Source organism: Sceloporus occidentalis, unplaced genomic scaffold, assembly GCF_023333645.1.
Source record: "Sceloporus occidentalis isolate IW3139 unplaced genomic scaffold, rSceOcc1.0.p SCAF_2, whole genome shotgun sequence".
In the NCBI taxonomy this organism is placed as follows: domain Eukaryota; kingdom Metazoa; phylum Chordata; class Lepidosauria; order Squamata; family Phrynosomatidae; genus Sceloporus; species Sceloporus occidentalis.
In genome coordinates, this window is record NW_028316982.1 from 81,348,719 (window position 1) to 81,374,110 (window position 25,392).

The 25,392-nt window shown below is 37.8% G+C and overlaps 1 protein-coding gene across 1 annotated transcript in view; it reads right to left on the minus strand.

The window, feature by feature from the left end:
• ADAM12 (ADAM metallopeptidase domain 12) overlaps positions 1-25,392 on the minus strand; it is a 297,265-nt gene that overhangs the window by 108,531 nt on the left and 163,342 nt on the right. Inside the window, exons 4-5 of the mRNA XM_089510130.1 lie at positions 20,823-20,901; positions 16,263-16,339 (exon numbers count right to left, since the gene is read on the minus strand). Of these exons, the coding sequence (XP_089366256.1) occupies positions 16,263-16,339; positions 20,823-20,901 (156 nt within the window). The remainder of the gene's footprint in view (positions 1-16,262; positions 16,340-20,822; positions 20,902-25,392) is intronic.

Consider the following 25,392-nt stretch of genomic DNA (forward strand, 5'->3'; position numbering starts at 1 on the left):
AATAAATGAATCATAGATCAAAATACATATATAGTAACTGAAAACATAAAAAATGATATGGCTTGAATAGTATTAAACTGAATTAAAGCCATTTAAAATACTGACTTAAAATCAAAGAATAAAAATCAATGCAGTGCACGAAAAACAAAACAAAACTCTTCCCCCCCCCTTACTTGTAAATCGCTTTCCCAAACCTTGCTAAAATTTAAAAAAAGGTCTTTACCTGCTGACAGAAGGGCAGTAAAGAGGGACCCAGGCTAGCCTCCCAAGGAAAGAGTTCCAGAATATGGGAGCAATCATGGTGAAGGCCCTCTCTCATGTACCCAGTAAATATGTCTGTGAGGGTGGCAGGATCATGAAAAGTACCCCTCCAAAAGATCTTAAGGCTTGGACATGGTCATATAACCTGGACCTGGGACATATAGGGCTTCATAGGTCATAACCAACATTTTGAAATGTCTTGTCCCCTTGTGACACTTTAAAAAATGTTGATAACAAATATCTTGTATGATTTATGTATTAGTGGCTTCCTTCCTCCCTTCCTTGTATCTTTCTTCTCTTTATCTCCACAATGTAATATGTATTAGACAGTCCAACCCATTCTGTGTTATTTGCAAGTGACTTCATACTTCAGTGAGGCAATTCATCTGTCTGTCTCCATTAGAATTCAGCTGCTTTATGATTACAACTAGGACTACAACTCTGGAGACTAAGCTTCAAAGCCCCGCTCAGCCATGGAAACTCATTGGGTGACCTTGGGCAAATCACACTCTCTCAGCCTCAGAGGAAGCCAAAGGCAATCTCACTCTGAACAAATCTTACCGAGAAAACCCCACGATGGGTTTACTTTAGGGTCACCATAAGTTGGAAATGACTTGAAGACACACAACAACATAATCTATTGGACCCTAAGATTATCACAGCTAGCAGTGATATGAATGACACACTCATTCAGTAAATTATGGCTGCCCTCTTTTTTTAATTATTGCAAATGGAGGAATTTATAGCCTCCCTTGCATATTGAACTCACATCTCCTCAAAATTCTCCTGTTGCCTGTTGGTTGTTCTAGAGGATGTGTTTGTTGTTAGGCATACAGCTATAAGGAAATAGCTGGATGCTCTCCACCTCCTCTCTCCATTGGCCACTCAATGGTTATGTAGGGGAGGGAGTTATAGGCAATAGGTAAGTCCTGTGGGAGTGAAGATTGAGTGGAGTTCTGCAGTGGTAGAACTTTGCTCTCTGCCTCCCAGATAGGATCTTGGCCTATATTTTAGTGTGATTACTAGCCATGGTACGACTATTGTGTTTCTTACAGAAGAAGAGAGGGAAGTTCAGGAGTCTGAACCCTAGCCAATCATTTTATACCTCTATATTGAGATTTATTGCAGTCACTTATGTATTGACTTACTGACACTGATTGATTTTGGGCATTTTATGTTTTGAATGTTTCTATTTAGAGTTGCTTGCTTGGTATACTGTAATCCGCTTCATGCAGAAGCTTTTGTAAAAACAGCTCATGAATTTTCTTTCTTTCTTTCTTTCTCTCATTTTTATGCCACCTTTTTCCCCAAAAGGGATCCAAGGTGGCCAAATAGATAAAAACACTTTAAAAACTTTACTATTTCTTAAAACAATTAAAACAATCCAGTTAAAACAGTATAAAATTAACATTTAAAACATAAATAAACAAATAATAACATTAAAAACATGCAAAAGTTAAAAACATAACTAAAACACACACACCAAATAAAAGCCACCCTGTCATGATTCTTAAAAGTCTGCCTGAATTTTTATTTGCCAGTGAAAGAAAATGAATGAATGAACAAATGTCAGCATGTGAGAGAGAGGAAGCTGAAAGAGAAAGCTGATGCAAAACAGCGTCTTTCCAATCGTGTAACTACAAACAAGAGATGGGTACTTCATGGGAATTTAGACCAGAGAAACACAGGATCTTTTAAAGCCTGCATCAGAGTTATGTGGCAAATTCTGTCCACTTATCTCTCAGTCTAATATATATCTCAGGGCTCTTCCACATATATAAATGTATATAGCAGGAAACCATGCATTTCAGCTTGAAATCTCTGAGAAAGGATAAGATAAAATTATTAATAAACAGCAAACATGGAAGCTATTTCAATCCGCTGCTGCAAAATGGGTAAAAATGTGACTAGCAATGCTTAGGGACTCTACTGATTGTTCCTAAGGGTCAGCAAGAGGCTGCCCCTTTCCTGGCTGGATTGGGGCCATGGCAACCTCACTTTTGTGCCTTCCAAAGGGTGCCATAGCCACAGAAGTGTGGCTGTATGGTGTCCCTATGGTGCTGCATCATCTTGATGCAGAACCTGAGGTGTGCCATGATGCTGCATGCTGTCTGGAATGGTGTACGGCATCATGATGCCCTGTGCAGAGTCAGGGCATCCATTGTCAGGATGCTGTGCCCTGATTCCGCCCACAGGCCGACCTTTCAAGCCGGTCTATATAGGGCCTTAGTTAGCCTACCCAGTATTCTGCACTGCTGGGGAAAAAAAGATTCTTATTTAGGTCAAGAGTCGGCATAGTGTGACCCACAGACTGTACGCAGCTCCCGGACCTGATTTTTGTGGCCCTTGAAACACCCTTACCAATCCTTCAAAGCCCCTCATTTCCCCAACATTTAAAAAAATTGACATGATTTTCAAACAATTTTTGGCCCCAAACCATGCAGAAAGTCTCCCAAATGTATGAAAAAAATATATATGAAAATTCCTCCACCCTACCAGAACTCCAGAACCTTGTATTCGCCACCCCCAATACCTCCATTTTCATCCGCAGTCACTCTTAAAATGGCAACAAGAAGTGATGCAATGTCTCTTCCTGTTGCCATTTGGAAAGGGACTGCAGAAGAAAACAGAGATATTTGGGCTTGCTAGGGGAGCACAGCCCACAGGGGGGCTGGAGAGGGAAACAGGTCTCAGTCCCACCATAGTTGCCCCTACCTGGTTTAGGTGATTGCAAGTTCACTGGCAGAATTAAAAAACATAGTTATGTTAGTCTGGAAAATCAGTATGCAAAGGGTTCTTGTTGCACCATTGGGACTAACTGAAACAAAGCACGAATGTTTGTAACTTGATTAAGAAACAAACAAACAAACAGCTTCATTTATATACTGCTTCATACTGAACTAACCGTGTCTAAGTAGTTTACAACTGTAAGCTAATTGCCCCTAACAATCTGGGTACTCAGAAGTCTACGAAAATTCATGCTGCCAGCTTCTTTCTTTCAGTGAGTCTCAAGTATGCTACAAGACCCCTTTGCAAGCCCAGTGGTAAGTGACAACACTGGAAGCCATAATACAGAAACACAGTATCATTGGGATAAACAAGGTCACAACTTTGTTCATTACAACTGTATAAGGCTGTATAATAACCATATAACCCTCAGAGAACCATACTGTTCTCTGAGAGAGAACAGCAGACAGGTGCAGCTCCATCATGCCTTGGTCCCAGTGGATAAGATGAAGCCTTTCCTCCTTTCCAACTGATACTGATGTGGCCTTGGAGGGAGAGAAAAGTAGCCAGAATTTACTGGACTTAATCCCTAGACAACCCTAGAATAACATCTGTGGGCATTCATCACTGAGTATTTCCTTGCCATGCTGGGAATAAGATAGGTTCAGCAACCCCCAACATTAGCCTGACCCTGGTAACTTGTACTTTCAAGAACCCTGAAGGGAACCTCTGAAAGAAAAGGGTGGATAGGCACACAGCTCTGTCTGCTCCTCAAACTGGGTCTGGCCCCACACCACACCAGCTAAGTTGTGACAAGTAAGCAAACTGAACAACAACATATTCCAAGAAAGAAACAGAACATTCTAATAGGATTAAATCATGGGGTCAGTAGGCAGAGAAGTGTCCAACACTGAATGATGGAGTAGACCAGAGGATCTTGTATGTAGCTTAAGTGGCTCTTAAGCTTTTGTGAGTTATGGACTCCTATGATAATTTATGAAAGCAGTGGACATGGAAAAGAGAGCACTGAGAGGTGACACGACAGTCACCTTTGAATTTCTGAATGGGTGGCATGTAGGAGATGGAGCGAGGTCGTATTTTGCTGCTTCAGAGACTAGAACACAAACCAGTGGATTCAAATTACAAGAAAAATTCCACTAAAACATTAGGAAGAACTTCATGATAAGAGCTGTCTTACAGTGAGATAGACTGACTTGGAAGGAGGTGGACTCTTCTTTAGTGTTCTTTAAACAGAAACTGGAATGTCAACTTTTGGGATTGCTTTCGCTGTGTATAACTGTAGATAGGCCTTTTGGCTGCTTCCAACTCTAAGATTCTATTATTCTCTCCCCACAATATGGCAGTGATATTGAGTTGAATGCTACCTGCCCATGCATGATATACCTGAATAGCATAATTTGACACTTTGACACAAACAATTTCCTCCCCTTAAACTATTTTCAAAGTAATAGGAATAAAATTAAAGATGAGGAAATCATGTTTGTAGCCAGTTCATGGATTCCCCCTGGAGCTCCTCCATGGACTGCCCAGGTGATCTATGGACCACAGGTGAAAATCCCTGTTGTAGATATTCCCTCTGTAGACTGGATTCAAGCAATTCTTCACAATGTGAGATCTTTGGGAAGAAGACTAGCACTGAGGGAGTTGTCTGAGTAAGCTGCGGGCTCATTCTTGTGTGAGAATTCTTGTGCACCTGTCTGGCCTAACTTCATGCTTAACCAGTTCTGGGCAAAAGATCCAGCACTGGGAGAAAGATATACTGTAAATAAAATAAGTAAAAATATATATATTCTAGGACTTGCTGTTCTAGCTTATTTGTTATTTCATATGAGCTAGATCCCAGGCAAGCTGCACTTCTTCTAAGAACATATCACTCCAGTGTTTTGTAGTGTAGTGCAAATCACCTCTCTACACCACACCTGCTTTTCTGTCTGCAAGACAGGGATAACACTCGGCTCTCTCAATGGGGTGTTACAAGGCTTAACTGGATTCTCTGCAGAAAGCATCTTTAGTTATAAACAGTATTAATTCCTATTGCTTTTGTAAAGTGGCTGCTTTCCAGTTTATGTAATTACAGCCATATTGCCAAAAGCTTTGAGCTGGATAAGACCTTCTTTGATTCCTGAGCCCAAACAGCTATGTGCTACTGATACTTAATATACAATGCTAGCTTCATTTCCAAGCAAAAATGACTGCTCCTCCAGTATATCAGCCAAGACAGGAGGGTGTAGACTTGAAAATATGCAGTGATGGGGGCAAAAAGAATTCAAGCCGATTTGAAGCATTTTATGGGATCACATATATAAGGATCATCTCTTATCTCATGATTCAACTGGCAATGCTCTCTGTAGAGGTTTCTATTTTTTTTTTTCAAATGGTGCCTTTAAAAAACTGTGTTTTCAGCTACCTTTTTTTTCAGTGCATCACTCTCCTCCATGTTTGAAGAATTCCAGTTACATAGCCTCTCAGCATGAGCTATCATGTAACCTTTAGTATTTTGAGTATTTACTAAAGAAGACTGAGGAGTTATTCAGATGGTGAAAATAATCTAGGATTTATTCTGGTTGAATCTCCATTGTTCACATGCATCCAGGATGCACCCAAATAAGGTGTTGTGTTTTTTTTTTTTGGGGGGGGGAGGCTGCCAAAAGCCCACTTAATCTGGGATAATCAATGCCAGTTTTTTTTACCGAGTTTTTAAAAAAGATTCACATTATTGGTAGTGTAAATTACTGATATGAATAGACTCGGGATAAATTGGGATTATACTCTGCATGCCTTGAACACATTTCAAATACATTCGCATAGTTGACTCCATGTTTATTCAAGTGCTGGCACATGTGAGCCACTGAACTCCCAGAGATCCCAGAGAACTCACAGCGTGAGTAGCAAAACTAGAATGCTTGAATGAGGTTATTTGCATCATTTGTTGTTGTTAGCTGCCCTCAAGTTCTTCTTATTTCCTGACTGCAGTCTCCATTCTGGTCAATGTTTGATCCTAGATATGGAAATACTTTAACTATTTCAATTTCCTCATTGTCTAGATTGTCTAGATTGAATCTGTGTATTTCTTCTGTGGTCTTTATTTTGTTTTCTTTATGTTCAGCATGAGACCTGCCTTTGCACTTTTATCTTTGATTTTCCTTATTAACTGTTCCAATTCCAGGATGTTTTCTGCTAATATTATGGTGTTGTCCACATATCTTAGGTTGTTAATGTTGCTGCCTCCTATCGAATGAATGAATTTATTACGGCACATGGCCAGCACCAAAATATGGCAAACATACAAAACATGAAACATCAGGTGTACTGCCATAGCACAAATATATCTACATTCTACTCCGAACGAAGATCTATATCTTCTATATATCCAAGCAGGAGGGGAGAATGCCCACAGTCCCATCCTCCATAGCATCTCAAAATTCATACATTATTATAAGACATTGGCATAGTCAAGTATTATAAAATATTGGCACAGTCAACAGTCGGATACCACATCCTCATTCCACAAAACCTTTACAAGATTTAGGAGCTTTCTCTTATCTTAACTCCTCCTTTTTCTGATTCTAATTCTCTTTTTCTTATTATGTTTTCAGCATATAAATTAATCAAGTAGGGTGATAGGATGTAGCCTTGCCTGACCCCTTTGCCTATGGGGAACCACTCTATTTCTCCAAATTTTGCTGTAGTCTATGAAACACACATTGATTGTTTTTTTAAATTCTTTGGTACACTCCATTAGCCATCACATGTTTGCAGTGTGGTCCCTAGTGCCCCTTCCTTTTCTGATTCCTGCTTGCACCTCTGAAATTTTCTCTCCATGTATGGTTGGAATCTATGCTGCAGAATTTTGAGCATTATTTTGGTTGCATGTGAAATTAGTGCTATTGTCCTATAGTTGCTGCAATTTTTTTGTATCTCCTTTCTTGCAGATTGGTATGTATATTGAACATTTCCAGTCTGCTGGCCACTGCTTTGTTTTCCATATTTGTTGGCATATTTCACTTAGCACTAAAGTTGCATCTGTCTGTAGGCAATGTAGCAGTACAATTGGGATTTCATCTGTTTCTGGGAATTTATTTTTTCCCATTTCCTTTATTGAAGATTCCACTTCACTTCTTAGAATTTGGGGTTCATCTTCATATGGCTCCTCATTCCAAGTATCATTCATTCCCTCATCTTTTTTGTAAAACTCTTCTATGTATTGCCTCCAATGTCTTTTTATTTCTTCGTGTTCCTGTATTATGTTCTTTTTTTCACTCCATAGAGCATCCCTGCCCTCGGTTTGAACATCATTACGCTATAAAAACCAACATCTGAATGACCCCTCACCCTACTTTCTTTGTCTGCCAGAACTTGTGAGGGTGGAGGTAGTGTGGGACTTGAGTTTTCTCACCTTCTGCTTGTGAGATATGCTGTTATCTCCCAAATTCCACAACTTAGTATTCAACAGTTTTGCTGATTTTCACAATTTCATAATTATTGCATGTCAGTACTGCACATATTTTTACAGCCTAGTTAATATTCTTTCATGCAAGAGAATACCAAATGCAGGGAATAATTAAAACCATCTTGTTATTTTTCAGAGGCATCCGGCTAGCCACTGATGGAAATGAGCTTGGCACCTTAGTATTGAGGGAACATCTCTCTTTGCATATACCTGCCAAATAAAATTAAGATCTTGCAGGGAGCCCTCCTCTATGTCCCACCATTTGGAGCATGATGTGGAGGTGTGGGAGATGACGTTTGCAGTTGTAGGGCACACTGAGGCCCCATCGATACCAAAAGTAGCCTCATTTTGTTCCAAATTAAATCCTGGCTATTCATCCAAGCATTTAGGGCCTAGAAATATTGCGATTTGTATAATTCTAGGTTTTGTTTTGATTGTGGAATTGTTTAGCATTGTTTTAAACTTTTTATTTTTAAAGACAATGCTTATGGACAACTTTGACTGGTCCACTAGCTATGTCCTAACATAAACAGGGATAATCCAGCCACAGTAATGTTGTGCCCACACTTAAACCTCAGTAGTGACACAATAAAGCCACACTAATGGCTTTATTGTTTTAAATTAAAGTTGTAAAAGTGGGATATTAATTGGATTGGCTAATGCTTTTGATGCTTTTGTATCACATATTGTTTTAGCTATTTTGTTTTAACTTATATCGTAAGTTGCTTTTGGATTTATTTGGGAGAAAGAAGAGGGGATATAAATCAAAGTAAGTAAATGAATACAATGAGAAGTTCAGGCAATGGTAAACTCCCAATTAAACTACTGTGATGCACTTTATGTGGGGCTACATTTGAAGTTGACCTCGAAGCTGCTGTTAATGCTAACTAAACCAGCTAGTTTGATGACTGGGATACCATACAGACCAAATTTAATACTAGTCTTAAAGAAAATGCTCTGGTTAGCAATATACTTCCTGTCTTAATTCAAGATGTTTGTAAAGAATTTACAGCCATAAAGGTCTTGGTCTTGAATAAGCATCCTCTTCTATATATGCCTACCTAAGGATTCAGGTAGGAACTGGTGTGACATAGCGTTTGAGTATTGGACCAGAACTCTGGAGATTAGGGTTTAAATCTCTGCTTGGCCATGGAAACCCAATGGGCAAGTCACACACTATCAGCTCCCAAAGGCCCCCTGATAGGTTTGTCATAGGGTCACCATAAATCTGAAATGAAGATTTGAAGGCACAGAATAATAACAATAACAACAACAACAATGGCATTCAGGTCTGCTTCAACAGTGGGGTTAATACACTGTATGGGGGCTCTTTTCAGTTGAAGAAGGCGCTCCGCTTGGAAACCTAATTGGCACTGACACTCAATTCATTTTGTATCACGTAAACACCTAATTTTTCATTAAAGCATCAAGGGTGGGGATAACTGATTAATTCATAAGGTTCACACACATTGTTTCTTACTGTTTAAATTCATCTGACCTGTTTTAACTGGGTAAATTGTTTGACAAACATTTAGTCTGTTTAAATTATTTTGAATGTTTTTAATAATTTTAGATGGTTTACATCAATTTTATTTGTACCCCACCATGATATTTCACGATATAGGACATGATACAAATACTTAAATAAATAAATCATAAAGTTATTTGATTTACTGTACTCTGACCTGAAATCTTTAGGTATATGACAGTTTGAAAGGTTTGGAAAGACAGGTAGATAGATAAATAAATAGCTATTTTGGTCTGATCCAACAATGCTTTACATTATGATTTCATGTTTCAGTTCCTGGCATCCCCAGTTAAGATTAGGAAAGACCCCTGTCAAAACCTTGTTATCCTTGGCCATGATTCCTGGAATTTATTGGAGCTATAGTCCAAAACATCCAAAGAGCACCAGGTTGACTACCTTTGTATAAACAATACTGAGCTAGATGGAGGAATGATCTGATTCTGTAAAAAGCAGCTTCCTGTATTTCTGTGATTTGTGAGAACACAGTTTTCCACAGCCCACATTTGTTTTCCTTTCAAAACTACTAGCTGTATGGAAAAAGTTAATTGAATAATTGTGACATTCTTTCCTGGGAATAATTATTTGCTTGTCTTTAAAGTCTGTTAAAAGCAATAGAAAAGACAGATCATAAAGCTTTATTCTTGACAGGAACTTTTTTTCCCCCTGACAAGTTCACAGCATTTATGTTGCCTAAACAAGATATAAAATGTAGATGTTCTGTCTTAATTTGACAGAAAACATAAATATATAATGGTTTGATTTAATTTATTTAAGGCCAGAAAGAGTTCATAATTATTTCCTACTGTAAGCTTGAGTTTTTGGATGCATATTTCTACTGGCTGTAATAGCCAGTGTCAATTGGGAGAATAATCAGCCATTGTTATCATTCAGCTTCTCCATTTCTGGAGGATGAGTGCCTGTCTCTTTGATTGCTCAAGTGTTCCTCATATTTCCACATGTCTCAGTTGCATGCCTCTCCTGACTGGCCACCAAACACACTGTATGAAAGGGGTAAAACAATTCACCCCATGCTTCCATAAATAAAATAAAATAAAGTGAATTTTGTGTATGTAATGTAGCATAGCAAGCAGGCAAACAGATAAAAACTTAAATCTACAGAGATTTAGTAGCAGCAGTAGTAACAGTAGTAGTAGTAGATAGATTTTGGACAGTTAAACATTACTTTAATCACAACTTTTTGTATGTTTTTAGCTACCAATATTTTTAAATTTGTATTCCCCCCCTCCCCCCTTTTAAGCAGGTAAGTTACAGTTTTGAGAGAAAGGTGAGGTATAGGTTGAGTCTCCCTTATTCAAAATACTTGGGATCAGAAAGGTTTGGGATTTTGGAATATTTTTTCCAATTTTGTAACATTTGTGTGTACAGTTGACCCTCCTTATCCACGGATATTTTAATACACGGATTCAAGCATTCACAGCTTGAAAATATTCAAAAAAGGATATATTTCAAGTATCAAACCTTGATTTTCTCATTTTATATAAGGGACACAATTTTGCTATGTCATTGTATTTAATGGGATTTGAGCATCCACGGATTTTGTTATTCACAGCGGTTCCTGGAGCCAAACCCCAGCAGATAACAAGGGTCCACTGTACATAATAAGATATGTTGGAGATGAGACCCGTGTCTAAACATAAGGTTCATTTATGTTTTGTATACGGCTTATACACTTAGCCTGAAGGTAATTTTATGCATGCTATTTTTAATAATTTTGAGCATGAAACAAAGTGTGTGTCTGCTGAACCATCAGAAAGCAAAGGTGTCACTATCTCAACCACCCATGTGAAAAATTATGGATTTTGGAGCATTTCAGATTTTGGATACAGATAAGGGATACTCAGGCTGTATAAGGAAATGAAAGGAGAGGAAAAAATAGAATATAATAGAATTAGTAGTAGTACACTTTAAAAATACAACAGCCAGAATGGGTCAAGAAATCCCCTTTCATCATCATCTTTATAGCCAGGCAAGTTCAAGCCTAGAAAAGCAGTCCCTCAGAGATCTAGACCCTAAGAAGTCATTTAAAATTTTAAGGGTTAAATCCAACAACCTGAGTTGAGATTAACATGATCACAATGTCATGCTAGGTCACCTTTTAAGGAGCACACAGAGTTTATTGCAATAGTCTTATGATGTAACTGAGATATGCATAACTGTTGCCAGATCAAACTGACTGAGTAATAGCTGTAACTGGTTTACTAAGTATGATTGTGCAAATGTGTAAGGCCCCCTCACAAACACTACCTCCATGATCAGGTCAGGGGACAGTTTAGGATCAAGGAGCACTTCCAAATTCTGAAATGGTCAAGCTTTCTACTGACCATAGCCAACTTGCCTGAATTTAATTTCAGTTTGTTTAACCTATTATCAAATGCAGGCAATGTCCAAGTGTATTGACTGCTTCCTTGGAGTCAAGTGGCATAGAAAAATAGAGGTGAGTCTTGCCAGCATATTGGTGGCATATCATTTCAAAGCACCAGATTACTATCTCAGAGATTTCATCTAGATTTAAATAAGGACATAATTCACAAGAATAGTCCCCCTGCACAAAGTTCTAGAGACAAGACGTTCTTCTGACAAGAAGGATCAGAAGTACAGAAATACAATGCTTAAAAGTCCCAACTCCACCAGGCATACTCCTCACTCTGTGTCATATGTCATCCATCATGATGACCAAAACAGTTTCAGTCCCATATCCTACTAAGAAGCCCAGCTGAAATGGGACTGTGATAATTAATATCATCCAAACATTTCTTGAGTGTTTTTTAAAATGACTTGACTACTTTTCTATATAGTCTTTGGTTTATGGATGTAGTATATGTAAGCTTGTATATAATGAATAGTTTGACCCATTTCCCAATTCCTTGCTCAATCTGTATGTCATATGTTTTGTTTTTGTTTATTTCTAAAGCTTGAAATGGATAGAACATTGAAGGGAATAGCTATTAGCCTTGTCTGGAAAATAACATGTGTCTTCATTTTAAATGCATCTTCTGTTCAAATGAATCTCCCCACCATCAAATAAACAATAGTAACACACTGGCAAAACTAAACATATGCTCCAGAGTAGAGAATCTACACATCGCCCACGTCCAGAGACCCCAGGTTAATCCTTTCAAATCTCAACTCCTATTTATCCAGCATGACTGCTTATGCTGGGTATCCTCTATCCAGAAGCTAAGGCTGGAGTTACAAAGTGAGTGATAATACCAATACGATTAAATGCCTTGCACTTGGGAGTCAAGGTACTGTAATTGTGCTATCAGCAAAAGCTTTATGGACAGCTTTCCACTGCACAGATGATGAAAAGAAGCAAAAAGAGCAAAGAGAGGGGCTTAGCAACAATCACAAGTAAGTGGAGTTTTCTAATAAGATTGACGAGAAAATGTCTGTAGAAACACCCCCACATTCTCTCAGATTTCTCCAGATACATAGTTGTGGCTGTTTTCTGTATGCGTGTATTAGTTATACCAATCTGAGGCTCAAAGATATGTCTTCGTGTGCTTTCACTTTGGCTAGAATGCTTCAAAGAATTAAACAGTAACACAGGGGAGAAATTTTGGTCCTAATGGTTGGGCCAGAAACTATAATTGGGTCAACATTCAATGACTTGATTACTGCATAATCTAATTATAAAGCAGTGGCTTTATACTGCCCCACTGGTGCACCATATTATTGGGCCAATTTAAAGATGTTGGTAATACTGTACTGTGCACAAGTCCTTGAACAATTTAGCACCAAGGGCCCTTTCACACTATATAGTGATAGCAGTATGATTCCACTTTAACTGCCATGGCAACATCCTACAGCATCCTGGCATTTTTGTTTTGTTTTGGGAGAGGCATTTTGAATTCTCAATAAGAGAGGTGCAGTGCCTCATCAAATTACAAACACCAGGATTCCCAAGGATGCAACCATGACAATTATAATAGAATTACAATGCAATAAAGTGTGTACTATGAAAGTACATACAGCTCCCACTACAGGACAGAAGCTGCTATCCATCATTGCATAGAAGGCAAAATATTCTCCATCCCTGAAATAACTGTAGGAAAGATTAAGTTATTTCCTCAGAAAAATAGGAAATTACATATTGGTTAAGTAAGGCTCTAGTCAAATAAGGGCAACTTGTAGATCATCAAGAAAAAAGATATTACTGAGCTCATGTAAAATGACTTTGTACGTGGCACTGGAAAGAGGGGTCAATCTTGAAAATTAAGAGAATTGTTGTATTTTAACAAAATAAAGAATTTTTAAAAAGAAAAAGATATTATTCTACTGCTTTTTTTCACACTGCCAGGGAGGACTACTTATTCTCTATGGACTTATGCCATCAATAACTTAACCAACCTAGGAAAAACGTTTTCTGCAAAACAACACAGAACTTAACTTCTTTGCATAATACCAAATGTAGTAATTTCAGCATTAGACAATTTGCTATGCTAACAATTTCAGGCACACTACCTACTTCTCAAACTTTAGCATAAATATAAAAGCCTTCAAGGTAATCATATGTAGAAGTGCAAATAGGAATGCCATTATCTTCCCACCACCATCACCTTACCCTTGTGCCTTTAACAAAAGCCTGCTCTATAGAAATCAATAAGCCCACTGTCATGGGAAAATTTCATCTGCAAAGTTTCCTTCAAGATCTACAAGTACACTGCACATCCCAATAAATTCCAAATAAATGAATTGTTTCTACTATTGCTCTCAGGAGGTAATCAAGACTGCACACTGTACATAAAGAATGACAACTACTCACTAATAAGGGTGATTTGGTTTCCCGAAATTCAAAATCTATAATGATAACCCAGTAGTGATAAAATATTCTGGCATTATTGTTTTGCAGGAATAGAGGAATATAGATGACTATTAATTATGTAACAAAGGTACTCCAATGTTCTACCTATAGGGAAATGCACACTTTCTAAAGTTTAGCATTTTGATATTTATTTGATTCTCAATAAGGTAGACATTGCATAACACCAGTTTTTTTCAGTGTTAGTTGATAATAACCCAGGGTTATTACTATATGTTGCTATCAAGCTGTGAATTTAGTTTTTTTGGACCAAAGCAACAAATGCCTCTCTCTGAAAACTGCCATCACATATGGACACTTATTAAAGCCAGTCACAGCTGCCAAGGCATGGATTTAAACTGGCCTGGGGTCAGAGTGGAATCTACATATGCAGCACCAAATGCTACTTCTTTAGATGAAGCTTCAAATCCATGGGCAGGGAAATCTAAAAAGGCTCATATTATCTGCCTCAGAACATGCTAGATACTGTATATATGTTTGGAAACACAATGATACTACAGATATTCAGACAGAAACAGCTGAAAAATACGAATGACTAATTCAAACCCTTCTAGCTAACAACAAGATAATAATTTGGAATGACTTCATGAGGAACCAGCAGTATCTACAGCAATCTAGCACACAAGACAATGAATTCTTGAACCATGGCAATAGTAAAAAGAAGCATTCCATCTTAATGTAGAGTGAATTTCTAATGTAGGTTCTTCAACAAACATGCTTCAGTTTGTTAATAACATTCCAAACACTAAAGTAGATGGTTACAGCTTTCACTTTGTAAATTTTGGATTTTCCCAATGATGTTAGTGTGCTAATTGCACTACTGGACTGACTGCTTCAGGCTTCAAAACCTAGATCCTGCCTTGGCTCCTACTTCAGGGTTGGCTTTGATAACACTACACTGTGGTACCAATCACATTCTGCTAACGAGTTCATAGGCAGACCAGAACGGAAGGTTTAGTCCTAGACACAACTATTGTGGTGGGTAAAAATACTTGAAAAGAATTAGGGTAAAAATAGGGATGTAAATCCTGATTGGGTTCATCATTATGTGTTAAATAGAAAATGCACACCAAAAAAACCCACTAGGAGAGTGCAAGATAGATAGATTTTGCTCATTCCCTGAGAGATCTTCACATTTCTGAAAATATTGTGTATGTATGTGGGGGAGTATTTCCATGAAATGAGCAAAATGCAATAACTGTTGCCTTGACAGTCTAGTGAATGTAATAACATTGGATGGGCTGTTTGTGTCTTTGGATCACTCATTCTTTCCTTTTATGTTTACTCTCTGTGTGTGCATGCTTCCAAAAAGAGACATTGCTTCACAAAGTGTGAAGGCACCAGTTTCACACAAAGACACTTTGTGCGAAATACAGCCCCCCCCCCCCCCCCACACACACACACCACCCTGCACTCGGTGTTTCAGTCTTGCATTGGAAATGAGATCTTGCCAGGAGACTAGTGAATTCTGGATAGCCTCTCTGTCTGGACTAAGATTTTTCCACATTCCTAGAAACAGGCAGATCTTTTTGAAACCCTTTCAGTTTTCAATCCAGTAACAATACATTTTTCATATTAAACATTTAAACAAGCTTAAGACAAAACATTCAGTCAGAATCAATTTAACTTGTTTTAACACAGGTGTTAATGCCTATGTTCTTTGTCCCTAACATCTGGTAAATTGAGATAAATTTTCCTTGATAGGGAGATTCCATTTTTACTTCATTGTTAATGGACAAAACAGATGGAAGGACAGAAACAGTAGGAGTTGTACCTGAAGGGATCAGACAGGACTATAAAAAGTTACTGTTACTGATTGATCTCTGTGGTCAGAGTACTACACAGGATCTTTCAATGTCCTCAGGCCAACTGCAGCACAACTGTAGACACAAGCACATTTGGAAGGATAGGAGAACAAGACAAAATAAGACACAGAAATTCCAGATATGTCCTTGTGTTACAGAATGCACATCTTAACTTTAGGAATGGCTTACTAGGTTCTGAAATTTTCATCTTTAGATAGAAGGAGCCTCCCCAAGTACAATCGTAGAAATAAAAGATCTATAATTAAAATGAATCCTATACCTGTATATCAGAAGTCCTGTTTATTTTACTTAGGTTTATAGCTAGATATTTAGGTACAGGATAGTAACGTAAGGTATTTCTACATATTTGGATCTTAATGTTACTAATCAAAAGACATTGTCCAGTTGTTATTCCATAATTTCTTCTTTTTCTTCCTCCACCTTTTTTGGAAAGTAAAAAAAAAAAAAGCAGGGCCAGCAGCAGGAAAACATGGGAGGATTACAAATGGAGAACAAAAATGTGGTCTGGAGTCTAGTTAAAGTTCTTTGTATAAGGCACTGTAACTGCATAATATGGCCCAATGTCTTAGATATTGATGTTAGTTATCTTCATGACTTCCCACTTACCTGAGTCCAGAGCATGTACTCATGCTTACTGCAGACACAACATAATCTTGTACATGACCATGGTAGTAGCAGTGACCCTAATTAAACAGATAAAGGGGGGGGGGGAATCAATCCTCTTATTTTATTTATAGTATTTCATTGATACATAACATTTTTTCTTTCTTCAAATACAAAAAACCTTCCTTGAAATCAAGGTATTGTGTAATTATCATTTCTTGCATGGTAGGGGGCTAGACTGGATGGCCCTTGTTGTCTCTTCCACCTCTATGATGCTATGATCATGCTGAGAGATCTTTCTGCTTATTTGGGACAAGGTGCAAATCTTGTTAATGTTTAATGCTAGATTCAAATAAATTCCTGATGTACCTTATTCAATAAAAGAGAAATATCATTACTGCTGTTGTGTGCTTTCAAATAATTTCTGACTTGTGGAGACTTTAAGGTGAACCTATCATGCAGTTTTCTTGGCAAGATTTATTCAGAGGGGGGGTTGCCTTTGCCTTCCTCTGGGGCCAAGAGTGTGTGACTTGCCCAATGTCACTGAGGGAGTTTCTATGGCTGAGTGGGGATTCAAACCCTAGTCTCCAGATTTGTAGTCCAATAATCAAATGACTATACAAGGCTGGCTCTCTACAAAGATCATACTAGTATTTGAATAGTATTACTCATGATAACCCTGGTCTTTTTGATTATGTTATTGGAAAACTACAAGGGAAGCATTTTGTAAAATTAAACAGCAGAGTAAATTATACTGCCATTCACCTTAAGGGTTTAGCTGTACATTTAAATTGTTTTAGTAATATGAAGCTGATCTGTAAGGAATAATTAAGAATACTGTGTTTTGCAAGTAATAAAACTATTCCCCGGTTTTATAACTTCAGAAAGAAACAAGAAGTTGTGAAAATGGGTGTGGAGAGAAAGAGAATTTTATTAAATTATGCTGACTTGGGAGTAGCATGTTATTAAGAACAGGAATACAGGGGATTTCTATTTTCAGAAGCAATAGTCTCATTTCATTTTGTGGCTAGGTTATTGTATTTCTTTAATAAATCCAGCTGCTTACAAAGGCAGCCACAACAAAAGATACATAGTCAATAAAGTTACACATTTGTCTGGAATTCAAGGCTGATGCTGTTGCTGATGAAAGAGAATACTATATTCCTAATTATGAGACAGGCTGAAAAATAATGTTTAAGTCATGTCCTGCATTACTTTTCTTCTAGCTCTTTTGAATGTCACGTGGAAGGTAAAAACCCATTGTGAAAGGTTACTATCTTATTAGCGTTAAGGAAAGTTATCACTCATATTTCAACCTAACAGTCATCTCACTCTGCCTCCTATTCTTTGGTTCATTCGCATCTAAGATGCATTAATTAACCTTTTCAAAACGGGGCATGGTTTTCAATTACATGGTCTCAGACAGCTGGCTTCTAACAACCACCTTGATTTTGTTGGCAAATGCAATAGCGTAAAAAGATCTAGGTTGAGTTTTAATAGTTCAGGGGTTTGAATTCTTGGCAAATTGGATTACACCATAAGAAAATATTAGTTGAACATATGAATATTTGTCTGTAACTGGGTGTGCAAAATAAAAATGTTATCACCTGTTTGCAGTGCAAATCCCTGAATAAAAAGCAAAGTTGTAAAAGAAATGGAATTATTCTTTTCAGTTAATTCTGGATTGTCATTTTAATCTGCACCAGTACCAGACAAATACAAGAAATAATGGCCTAAATTAAGGGTGAGAAACATGAATGCTTTGATCACATGGATTTAGGCCAAAAAGTTTTTTAAAAAGTAAGGCAAGAAAGCAATGATAAAGAGATCATAACCCTAAAAACTCCCTTCCTTCTCCTTTGCTAAAGAAGTGGTGAGGTGGAAAAAGTCAAAATGAGCTACAGAGAAGTAGGGTGGTGACCAACAGTCCCCACTTTGAACTTAACAACTTAGAATACAGCTGTGACAGTGGGAAAGCTGAATAGAACTTTTAATGCACATGTGTTTTAACTGGTACTATTTTATCGATGTGAAAAAAATAAGGCTGTCAGATTGCTCTTCCTAGAGCATGCAGATCTGCTCACACTTTGCTATAGAGAAGCCACGCTATAGACAGTGATACCAACAATGAGGGGAGGTTCAAGCCAAACATGGTGAAGCATGGATTGGGCCAATCAAGCATCCCTATTAATGTCTTAACAGAAGTGGGTAGGTCACATACTGAATCTATGGAGCCCTGAATCATGGGAACAAATGAGTCATGGGCACTGTTTACACAAATACTTATTTCTGTATGTCACATGCTCTGATTCCATGAGACAAAATCCTTAAGTGGCATGGAAATATTGCCAGTTGTCATCCAAGCAGCACAATGAAGAATGAGGTGTCAATGGCACAGCCTGCATGAAAGACTGTTGTGTATCCTGTTTATCCCATATGTTATCCATACAGAACACAATATGCCATTCACCTTGTGCAATACTTGCTTAGCTCCATGTGGAAAAGAGGGCCCCACACATATGGGGTGGATTCAGGAAAGCAATAGGAGGAAGGATCGACTGCTCTCCTCCAATCCTGTGGCCCTGATCCAAACTAGAGCCCCAGAAGTTGCATTTAGCTTTCTAACAACAGAAGAGAGACTATTAGTTCTGTCAACATTTTACCTAATTACACTCTCCAAAGAAATGCTTCCTATTTCAGCTTAATGTGCACAGCCAGCATGTTAATCAGTCAGTAACCTAAGCAAGACAATGGTTTTGTGATTGTAGAGTCCTGCAGTGGTAAAAATATCTAACATCAGAAGCAGCTCTCTGATCATTTGCAACAAGGGATATGTGTTTCACAAAATATTATGACAATGGTGCTTAACTCATTAGAAAGCATGCCTTGACAATACAATTTTTAAAAGCAGGAGTAGGCCACTTTTTCTTTTTCTGCCCCCAAAGTTCTTTAAACCAAGCCTGACATGATCATTTTAATTTTTTTACAGTGGGTTGTTCTTCAAATTTGATGACACAATGGGGAGTCCACCACATTGCAAGTTGTAAGGCAAATTAGTCCCCAGACCCATCAAAACTGCACATATCTGTTTTAAATAAATAAAACATCCAGGATCTCAAACCTTTTTGTGTTGCTAATGGAAATTAACATTTCCTGCACTTTAAAATACTTTTTCTCCCAGTTCCACATGACTTGGATGAAGGAATAGAAGGCATGTTTATCAAATACTCAGATGACACCAAATTAGGAGGAGTAGCTAGTACCCCAGAGGACAGGATCAAAATTCAAAAAGATCTGAATAAATTAGAAAGCTGTGCCAAAGCTAACAAAATGAATTTCAACACAGAGAAATGTAAGATACTACAATTAGGGCGGAAAAATGAAATGCATAGACATAGGATGGGAGACATCTGGCTGAATGAGACTACATTTGAAAGGAATCTGAGGTGCATTACAGACCGCCAAGAAAAAAACATAAAAAACCACTCAAATAACACTTTGTATACTTAGTATACAAGTAATACTTTTAATACTTTAATTCTGTGGTTAGTTCAATATACAATACTTTTGTATATATATGTATGTCCACATGTATTTTTATTGTATTTTTCTGTCTTGTATGCTGGCTTGAGCTGGAAATATTTTAAACATTTGGCCTACCAGAGTAACATAATAATTGCTTACAATGTTCATCCTCAAATTTCAGATAAACATTGTAAGCAGTTAATCTGTAAATGCTAATTTTAAAATATGGCATTCCAAATACTCCACTATAAGATGAAAGTCCTCACATAACTTTATTTGCTTCTATCTACAGGGCTTACTGTGGAAGACAGCAAAAAAGCATACTGCTTCTACTGCTACTTCAAACAAATAAATGTTAGGGCTGCAATGCCAGTTAAGCTGGATATAATCAACAGATAAAAGATAAATGAAATAATTAAATTCAGCTACTGCACTGTTTTAATTAAGAAGCTTTATTTACAGCTGGAAGAAGAAAAAGCCATGGCTTCAAAGAAGCTCTGTATATTTATCAAAGGAAGGTCTGAATTCCATGTGAGGATATTTCTCATGATTTTTTAACAAATACAAGGTAAGACAGGGATTCTTTCTCCCAGAGCTCTTCTTCCTTGTCACTACTAATAATATATTTCTTAGGGTCTGATTCAATGAAAACCAAAAAAGAATCAAAGGAGAACATCTGGCTTCTACATTCAGAAGGCTGAAAGGACCTTGTCGCAATCCCTTTTTGAGAGCTTTCATACTGCGGGAAGTGGCTCTCGTGTCTTATCTTTGCTACAATAGATACTTGCAGGCTGTTAAAAACCTCTAATGGGTACATTTTCGAAGTGCACTTTAAGTGCACAAATATTCAATCAATTAACCTCCCCCCACCTGCCATACATTACTTAGAGCACTTCCTCTGACAGATGTGCATTTTGAACAAAGTGGCCAGAGAACAGCCAAAAAGGCGATCTAAAAATCAAGTAGAAACTACTCATTTTATTTGTAAAGTATCACATATCCCACAGTCCCCCCAGCAGAAGAAGTAAGAAATCTTACCGTGTAATTATGCATGAGAACAGCACCTGTACCATCTTCCAAATAATGTGTTTCTGTGAAATTTCCAGCAAAAAGGCCACTGGGGAGGAATGGAGAGTATATCTTAAGGCATGATTTCAAGGCCATATTATTATAACTTAATTTACTTTTCTAAATTTGTTTTTGAAAGGATAGAACAGAGAACTTAATACTGGAACATAATAGCTACAACACTGGACAGCGTCTGTGAGTACTTTTAAGTGATAGAATTAACTGTTGTTTCATACTGCTAAAACAAACATTCAGGCAACAGTATATTATACTGGGCCAATGGTGCCATGATTCCCCTTATTCTACCTCCATTATATCCTCAAATAATTACTTAGAATAGTGCAGAAAATGTTGTTACATCTGGATCCTTCAAGGTATATTTTGGAGCCCTTGAAAGCCCACTGTGACAAGAGTGTTAGTCACCTGAAGAATTAAATTGTTCACATTTGCTCATAACTGGAGACTACTGTTGTTGTAGTTCCAGAGGACATATCCAGAGAGCAGAGTAGCATTGTCTCTTCCGTTATATTGCAGCCTATAGAGGTGGACAAGGTACTTGGAGACATGTGCCAACCCAACTGTATTTTGACCCCTCTTCAGACTTGGCTTCCTTACACCAATCCAAAAGGAACTGGATGGTTCAGCAGATTGTTTCTAACCACCTTGAAGCAGATAGTTGTAAAACTAATCCAACCTCCAGGCTGGAATACTGTAATGCGTATGTATGTGAGAAACCATCTATAGACTTGAGAACAGCTGCTTCAGCTATTGGGATTATAACTAATTTACCCAGATGGCTTCCTATTCACTTTTGAGCCCAACAGAAGACATTAGTAATGGTGTAGTTATTTGGGGGTTGGACTAGGACTCTGGAGACCTGGGTTCAAATCTTGCTTGGCCATGGAAATCAACTAGGTGACCTTGGGCACGTCAGCTTCAGAGGAAGGCAATTGCAAATCCCCTCTGAACAAATATTGCCAAGAAAACTCCATGAGAGAGTTGCAATAAGTCATAAATGACTTGATTGCATACAAAAACAATATTTCAGGATTTAAATTACATTGGGCCACATATTTGAAGGAACATCTCCATTCTTATAATCCTAAGCATGCAATCTTAGGTGGCCTTCTATGTATACCATAGTTAAGAGGGGTAGATTAACACATTGGAAAAAAGACATGAAATACTCTGCAGTGTCATCTCAACTTTTGAGGTTCAATTATGCCCTCCTCCTCAGATTGGAATAAAACATGGATGGTTATGCCACAAATTATTCAATGGGCAGCAATGTACACATATCCACATCAGCACATACACATGTATGTGGCGCCACTGGATAATATGAGGTGTGGTGATCTGTGGACACTCCAATCCACAGATCGTTAACCCACCAATGTTTCAGGAACACTGTGTTACTTTCAGTGCCAAATTAAAATCTTCATGTGTGCCCAGACTTTTAAAAAGGTTGTTTTTAATACTGTATTGTTTAATTTAAACTTAAATTTTAGATTGATTGATGTTGATTGATATGCTAGATATGTTTGTTGTGTGCTTTGAAGTCTTTTCTGATTTATGGTGAACTTATCATGGGTTTTTCTTGGTAAGTTTCTTCAGAGGAGGTTTGCCATGTATGACTTAGCCAAGATCACCCAGTGGGTTTACATGGCATGATATGAACTCTGGTCTCCGGAGTCATAGTCCAACACTCAGACCACTATACCATGTTGGCTCTCACTCTAAGTTTTCCTCTTTTATTCTGAATTTTATTGTTATTTTACATCACATTAGAAAGTTTATGTGCACCACCCTGGGATCATTGACACTGAACCTACAGCCCAGAAGTTTAAAATAAAGAAAATCATGGAACAGATTATAAATCCTTTAAATTTTTATAATCCCCAGAAAAAAAGACTCCTCCTCCTCCTGTTTTAGAACTTGGTATTAGTATGATTGACAATGCAACTCCAGCTGCCATAACTACTATCACCACTGCTACTATTATGTCTATTATTGCTACTAAAATCTTGAGAAACTTTTCTCCTTGCAGTCTCTGTGCTGTTCTATCCATCAGAAATAGCCCTAGGATGTTGTGTTATTAAACATCCCAATTAAAATTAATCCCTAAGTGCAAGATGTTTGCTACAGTTTTCTGCTGCCAGCATATATTCTTGAAAGTAGAAATTAGTCTTTTTCAATATTTAGAATATGTATTTATAAAGAAATCATTATGCCCCTTAGTCAAACTGCCATATCTTGAGGTGGTAGCAAAAAGAATGCAGGGGCTTGGAGGATGATAACTGACTGTCAAATACACAGGAAGGAAAGTTATACAGGTTGAAAGAAAGGGATTATATTCAAGCTTCCTATTCACACTGATGAATATATTCAAGTTTGGAATCATACCTGGTGGCTCCAAATACCATATACTCATTTATCATTAACTTCTGCAAGAGAGCCTAATGATATACAATCTGGTAATAATCACTTGTAATCTCCATAGCACACCCTACAGTAATTGGAAAGTGAATATTTTACAGTTTATGGAAACCAATACAATTTCAGACCTAAATTTGTGCTTCAGATTTAAGTATTTCTGCTTCACCTTACTTTTTGACCTAAAAAGAGTGGCTTTCATTCTATTCTATATATTGCCTCCAAGAGAGAACTCTTATGGATTATTGTATTCCCATAGCAACATCTGTAAATGTGCTATACATGCAAAAGCTTTCAATTTTCTGTAGAGGAGGAGGAAGCTACCTGAAAAAAGAAGGTACATATATGAAAGCTATCTGGAAAAGGAGATGTATATGAAAACATAGAGATAAAATCCAACATGCTGGGAGACCCATTCCTAACACACTTTGTTTGTAATATTAAAAAAAATAACATCTTATGGGAATCGTTCCTCTATAAATAGTAAACAGAAAATACTGGGGAGAACACAAATGAATGTTCATGGATAAGTGTACACAGGTTTGTCATGAGACAAACTTCTTTATTGCTAGAGCAGTGATCCCCAAACTATGCCCTTTAAGAGATTTTGGACTTTAGCTCCCAGAAGCCTTGGATATGTTGGCCAATAGTCTAGGATTCTGGGAGCTGAAGTCCAAAATCTCTTAAAGAGCACAGTTTGGGGACCACTAGAGTATCAGAAAGTCAGCAGGTTTCCCTACTGGTTGCCACCAAAGATGTTCAAACAGGGATTACTCTTCATCAAAATAATAAGCCCTTTCCTTTTGTCATTCATGTTCTCTGAAGAGTGAAAGATCCATAGCCACCAAATAGAAACTAATTTTCCCAGGAGGCAGGTGGCTGTTCCTTTTTTTTTTTTAAAGCTGCATTACTGCACTCAAGTGTTGCCCAGGAGCTCTTTGCTCCCATGGCCATTGATCGAGATCATGTATGATGCCTTCAAACTGGGGTTGTACAGCCAGTAGCAGTCCAACGGAGGTACACTGGTGTCAATTTCCACCCCACCACCAATTATGCAGGATTTTGGCCAGTGTGTACTTCAGATATGGTAGCTGAGTCCAGCTTGGTCTAGCAGTTACTGTCTAAGAAACCTGAAACCACAAGGTGTATTTCCAGGGCTACAATTTTTAAATCTGTCATTACATGATAATGAGAGCCAGCATGATAGATAATACATGAGAGTACATGAGAGCCAGTGTGGTGTGGTGGTTTGAGCATTGGACTATGACTCTGGAAACCAGGGTTCGATTTCCAGCTCAGCCATGAAACCCACTGGCTGCTCTTGGGCAAGTCACATTCTCTCAGCCTCAGAGGAAGAATATCCTCTGAACAAATCTTGCCAATAAAACTCCAGGATAGGTTTGCCTTAGAGTCAGCATAAGACAGAAACAACTTGAACTTGAAGGTACACAACACACATACACACACAGGGTATCATTAAAGCCTGAATCCTACTGATCATTCTAACTAGAGTAGAGCTATTCAGTCAACTGCTGAATTGTCAACACTTAGGCCAATTCCACTGACTCAGTAGGTCTACTCTAGAATAGTCTCTAGTTGAGACCAAAATTAGGAATCAGGACTGTTCATTTATACCTCCCAAACTTAGTGTTAATTTATCTCTGGTAATTGCATCACACTAAATATAGCAACATCATTGAACAGTACTCACTGCAGTGTTTCATTTTAATCTTAAATTGTAGAGATCCGATGTACTTTTAAAAGTGAATGCTCCAATGATAAAATAAAGATGCAATGATGAAAACACTCCTTGGTGTAAGTACCTCCCCCCCCCCCCCCCCGTTTTGGGCCAGTGGTTGTTTACAAGAGCAGAATTTAAGATTTTAGTGGAAATACATTCTCCTCTTTCCCTGTGGCCATGCATTTTACCCTTCAGTCTTGTTCTATGGCTTGTTAATATTGCTGTGACAGCTAAATGAAAAGGTTGGGTACTGTACAACATATGCCTCTAGGCTAGCCAATTTTTATTATTTATTTTTGGCAGAAGCAGCTGTTATCTCCTCTTTTGAAAATGTCTAATACTTAAAAAGCTGCCTAGTGGAATAAA